This window comes from Dermacentor andersoni, chromosome 3 (assembly GCF_023375885.2).
Source record: "Dermacentor andersoni chromosome 3, qqDerAnde1_hic_scaffold, whole genome shotgun sequence".
NCBI classification, from domain to species: Eukaryota; Metazoa; Arthropoda; class Arachnida; order Ixodida; family Ixodidae; genus Dermacentor; species Dermacentor andersoni.
In genome coordinates this window covers 21,108,332-21,114,055 of record NC_092816.1, presented here as the reverse complement: position 1 = coordinate 21,114,055, position 5,724 = coordinate 21,108,332, and the positions used below count along the sequence as shown (strand labels likewise).

Here is a 5,724-nt window from a genome sequence, read left to right as displayed (position 1 = left end):
AACATAGAACTATTTCTATACATTCACCTTATTTGCAGCAGATGTAAACATATTCGAAGTTAATTTCTTTCGAGCGAGTAAATGGGGGCACTTAGCAGACATGGAAAAAAAGATGAAGGATGACGTGTGTCTCATGCGCTACGTATGTCTCACCCCCTTTCTTTTTTATTTTCCTTGTCCGCGTTCGTGAAGCGCATTTACACGCTCGCAATGCTGAACCAACTCGCCCAACTAGCTGTGTTGACCAATTGAATTTGTTCTGTACCCGTCAGAGGCTGGAGGGTATTGGTTGCGCGCACTTAGTACGCTTTGACCGCAGAAGCCTAATCGTCCACATGATTGCTAGAAAAGCATTTAGCGAGGCAAAGATGTGCTGAATGCCGTCATACGATCCAAGAATGTCCTTAAAGTAGCCTGCATGATAAAAAAGAGATATAGCAGAGATAAGTTAGTGCACTGAAGAAAGCTAACATAATAATAAAAAAAGACCAGTAACCTGTCTACCCTGTATAACGAATCAGCTATAGTAAGTAGGAGCGAGAACAACACATCAGAAGCACCGTGTTGCCTCCTTTCTTATCTTTATTCATCTTTCAGCACTATCTAGTATTTCAGAATCCACGCAAAACCAACTAGCCTAACGTCGAACGCTGTTGCGGGTCACTCTCATAGTTTATGTCGTGCTAGCTGCACACCTCGTGCAAACTGCCGAACGCGCACCTTGGCCATTAGCTCATGCAGTCAGCCAGAAGCGCAGCCAGGGGGAAGAGGCGCGGCTTGCCTCGCACATCACCCCCCCCCCCCCAAACAATAAATTCTGGCAACGCCACTGGTAGTCAGAGTCAGGAACAAGCAGTCGGACATTCGTGTTAATAGTGCGGCGCTTCCGAGACGGAAACGCACAAAAACACTGAAACAGTCCCTTGACCGTAACTCTGTAAACAAAAGAAAGTGCTATTTGCTTCGCTCTTACCTACGAGTGGCGGTCTGGCGAGTAGTACGACTCCCATCACCGTGTGACATCCGCCAATCACGAGCGAAAGGCTCTCGCTGCCGAAGTCCCGGATGAGAACGGGGCACGCCATCGGAGCCATCACGCCACAGCTGAGGCCCTGAACGACGGCGCACACTAAGAGCTGACCGCCAGACAGGGACCACACGAGGCCTTCGCAGGCTGCCGCGTTGCCAAACAGACCCAGTATCACCGTGGCGTTCAAAGACAACAGGCGTCGATCTACCACCATGCCAATAACCAGGCATCCCAGCACGATGCTAACATTGAATGCGAGGAGAAGGTACCCAGCGAAGCTTGCGTCTATGCCGCAGTTGATCGTCACGTCCAAGTAAAAAAGAACAAAGTTGGCCAGGGAGTAGTTCTGAATTGAAAAGGACAGAGTGTCGAAGAGGAACAGCGGTGTCGCAATCACCTTCCAGTTTATTTTAACGAGAGACCTGACGAAATTTCTCAAGAACGTGATGACTTTACACCATGGCGCTGGGGATCTTGAGGTGCTGATCGCCGGGCACCCATCGACAATGTGCTGCGCCTTTATACCCGAGATGGAGACGTTATGCGGGTCGGCGACCAGTAGACTCTGTCCTTGAGAGCTCTCAAGGTCATCGAGATTGCGGCAAGTCCCACTCGCTTGTTGATGTTCCGGAATATCCCGCTCCCGCAGTAAGGATTCGGTAGTACTCGCAACATCAGCTGTCACTGAGTTGTCGATTCCAGCCGGTGTGACGTCCGCCCTCTCATTTTCAACGCTTCCCAGGGAATGTTCGTTGGCCGCCCCAGCGTTGGAGCTCGTGGGCACAACGCCTTTTCTTGTGAGTCGCCACGGCGGCGTCCTCACGAGGAGAGCAGCCACGAATCCGTTGAGTGACAGGGCACCCAGAAGCAGGAATATCTCGGGCGTGCCGTAGTACATGCGGATGTGGTTGGCCACAAATGGAGTAAAAAAGTGAGAGCTCTTGGCTGCAGAGGACATGGCGTACGCTGTGGCTCGCCATCGAACGAAGTACTCGCCCACCACCACGGATGAGACCACGAACATGCCGCTGACTGCCAGCCCTGCAGATGTGAATGAAGGGTGGTCAAATGGCTTGAAAGAGCAACCGGTGTACTTTCGACCTCAATCTCTCAATATCAAGCAATGTACAACAGCACAGAACATTCACTGACTCGTGTATAGTCACAGAAGCACGTATTCGGCCAGACAACGAGTAATAGCAGGAGGGACGCACATCCTCTTTTCAATTTTGTTACTTTTTCTTGGAACCTTCTGTGAAAAGTTTATTAGTCGTCATTGTTCTTTCCCTTCTCCTGATGCTTCTGCTCGTTCTTTTTCTGTGCTTCTGGGCACTTGATCCGCAGTACCACGTACGAAAATGACATCGCGTTAAGCAATATTCGTGTTTTTGATTCATTCAAACCTAAGTTACTGCAACCGTTTCTCGAGATCGCGTGCACACTATTTATTGCGTATTTTGCTGTAAAAATGACCTGGAATACTACTGTGTTGCACTGCTCCGCAAGCAAGGCTAGTGGGAGCTGCCGGTGTCGCACGACGCCCCAAACAGTCCACCCAACCAGGCAAGCACTCTGGCAAGATTCGGCAAATAAATAACTTGTTATATGCAAGGACGAGCAAAGAAATTTCACTGAAAGGTGCCTCACCATGTACTGCCCCGAAGAAGAATGAAATGAAGGACACGGTGACGCTGAAGTAGCACACCATGAGGGCCAGGGACGAGACCAAAGAGCAGCCCAGAGACATGTGCCGTAGAGAAACCACCTCGCACAGGAAGCCGGTGAAAATTCCTAGAGAAACAAAGACTGAGTCCGTAAATCAGGTGGTTGCCGGTAGCTACCATTCACTGCCGCGAAATAAGCATCAAAATACACAAGACAATTGATTAATCCGATAGTTTTAGTTTTAAGCTGCTCGAAGGGCCACTCTGAGCTCGAAGGCGAGCGAGAACCCCGTTCGCTGCGCTCCCTACGGGCGTTCTTTATTCCTCGCCTCCTACTTCTCTAGAACGGATTTTACAGGAGACACATGGGTACTTATTTTGTCAGTGTACTATACGTCACGTTAGCGCTCTTGTTTGAAAGCGCCATCTACTTGCGACTGCCACGGCTCGGCGCTTTTCGGCTACACGACGTTGCCGCCGCACTCACAGTGCAGATGTGGTACGCGAAAAAAAAAATGCGCAGATCACTTGCACTGTTTCAATCAATGTTACTCAAAGCACTTTCCAGATAGCTGGTTATCCAGCATTTTATGGCGTTCCGCAAAGCATTACCAAGTAAAGCAACGTATTTGTGTAAATCAAATAGTTGTGTGTGTGACGCGAACGTAGGCGCGAGTGAGTGTGCGTAACGACAGCACTAAGGTTTCGACGATGGTGACGACAATCGTATGACGGGCAGCCACACGATTCCTACTACGTCTGTATGACAGGAATTTATACGATGAGCCAGTCGTTGGGCTCTGCATAGGTAGTGAACGGGCATAAGCAAGAGATGCAGTTATTGTGACATGGTCTGCGACTAAGTGTTATACCATCATACGTGTACCTATGTCTATGTCAGGTGGTCTATGTTAGAACGACGATGGCGTTTGTACTCCGGCGAATAAATGTTAAAACGTGATCAACCTAATCCAATCGTGAAAGTGGCACAATGTCGCAGTTTCTGCGTAGCGTTAGCTGCTATGAGGAAAGTTTTGAGGAGCTAGGGCCCATCTCGTAAGCATGCAGTCTAACCTGGCGTCTTAAATCCCAAGCTCTACCGAGAAACTAGCAAGTGACGCACACGCCAAACATCTCAAAGAGCTAGTCTGATTTGGCGAGATAGCAATATGTGTGCGATCATGGCCTAGTGGTCCAGTATCCTAACAGTATATGCACTGAGGCGCTAATGTTGCTTGAGCTTCGTGCAGTTTGGTATAGACGGGTTGGAACTTAAGATGATCATAGGTCAGCAAAACAAGTGGAAACTACTGAGACTCACACATATCTTTGTGTGTTCCGTTCTCATAAGAATGCGGCCGCAACGGTCAAGAATCGAACCCGCGACCTCATGCTAAGCAGCGGAACGCCACAGTCAATGAGTCATTGCGGCAGGTAGGACGAAAGTGCCACACTCCTCGAGCTAGTGCAGAAGGTGCAGGCAAACCGAAGATACCCGCGGTTAACGGGCGCTCGAACGTACCTCCGACTAGACAGAGTGAAGACTGCAGCGATGGTGGCAATGAGGCCTCGCTGTGGCTGGCACCGAAGTGTTCCCGTATGCCGACGTACAGGGCGCCCTGTGAACGGTTTCCTATAGTCGCAGTGTGGAGCATGATCACGCACATTGCCAGCGTGAACCAGCTCCTGCGGCTGTCTTGCAGGCGAAGGCGTAGAGACTTGCTGGTCCTGGCATCCATAGCGACCGCTTCAGATACTACCACAGTTACTTGGCGGCACGTCCCTGTGCGCTTGTCAGATAAATACACAGCAAGAGAAATGGGTAATTGTGCTCAGACAATGATGACCAGAGATATCAATATGAAACGGGAACAGCAAGAAGGCGATATCTCTGAGATGGTGCAGACGAATCGGAGAGGAAAATATTTAAATGTAGGACGGTATTTGTTCCCCTTTTGCAATTTATGAAATATTGCAATACGCCATCTTTCTAAACAACGCAAGTGCGAACTTTGCTATCTTTAATGCAGATCGCCTCTACTTCTTTCTTTCTTTCTTTCTTTTTTTCTTGTACATCAAATGTCCCTGTATTGCGGTATTACATAAGGAGTGGGCTTTTCCAAACAGCGGATGATTTCTTCGATGTATACCGTGAAGTGATCACGTCTGAAGTGGTGAAGAGCATTTATGGGCAGGTTGTTCTAATCGGTTGCTGTTCTGATGAATAACGAGCTTGCATGTGCAGTTGCGCGCGCAGGTGGGGAATAGATGTCTTTGGTGTGGCTTGCACGTAGTGCCATCGATGAGCAGGACTAGCGACGGAGCAAGCAAGAAGTGAGTCGTAAAACTTGCTCGAGAAACACAGACGCGAAATTTGTCTGCGCACTTCAAGATTAGGAAGATTAGCTTTGGCTTTAGAAAATGAGACACTGGAATACAATGAATAATTTGAGTATATAAAGCTGGCTGTAGGATTCTGAATATATTCCGGAGTTTCTTATCAAAATATATATGATCGGGGTCCCAGACTACAGGCGCACAATCTAATTTAGGTCGTACGAACGTTTCACAGATGTCCCGTAGTAGTGACAGGTTTTCATAAAAAAGCGCTAAAGACGAAAACAAAGTCGAAGGAACACATACGACAGGACTGGCGCTACTACCAACTGGCGTTTATTACGAATGGTCATCTATTTATGTTCTGTGCATCCACGTACATCACGCACTCATTATCATACACACAAAGATTGAAATTAATCATATCATACATGCGATTGTATGGTCAAACAGTTCAAGTCTCTAGATATCTCGAGAGAAACGTCACTTCTTTATCTTGCAAAGTCAAAGATGTACGGCTGACGCACTTGTCGCCTGCTTTCCTTATAAAATCTGCCTCATCTATTTCCCTTTCTGTTTTTGTGTTTCCTTTCCTCAAAAAGGTTGTGTCACCAAACATGGGTGTGCATGCGCACTTTTTGCAGTGCTCAGCCAAGTGACTACCGTGTCCTCTTCTGACATCATTGTTGTGCT

General features: G+C 48.2%; 1 protein-coding gene across 1 annotated transcript; it reads right to left on the bottom strand.

The window, feature by feature from the left end:
* Nucleotides 1–268: 268 nt before the first annotated feature.
* On the bottom strand, nt 269–4,433 carry LOC126520763 (uncharacterized). The gene is made up of 4 exons (XM_072286698.1): nt 4,217–4,433; nt 2,678–2,821; nt 974–2,071; nt 269–414 (listed from the first exon to the last, which is right to left on the bottom strand). Exons 1-4 carry the CDS (start codon nt 4,431–4,433, stop codon nt 269–271), a joined length of 1,605 nt encoding a protein of 534 aa, XP_072142799.1.
* Nucleotides 4,434–5,724: the final 1,291 nt, after the last annotated feature.

Bases quoted from the DNA above. Each gene is read 5' to 3' on its own strand.
- LOC126520763 (XM_072286698.1), bottom strand. From the start codon at position 4,433: ATGGATGCCAGGACCAGCAAGTCTCTACGCCTTCGCCTGCAAGACAGC. The intron at 2,822-4,216 runs GTACGTTCGAGC...TTGTTTCTCTAG, and splicing joins TTCACTCTGTCTAGTCGGAG to GAATTTTCACCGGCTTCCTG. The intron at 415-973 runs GTAAGAGCGAAG...TTTATCATGCAG, and splicing joins CGCCAGACCGCCACTCGTAG to GCTACTTTAAGGACATTCTT.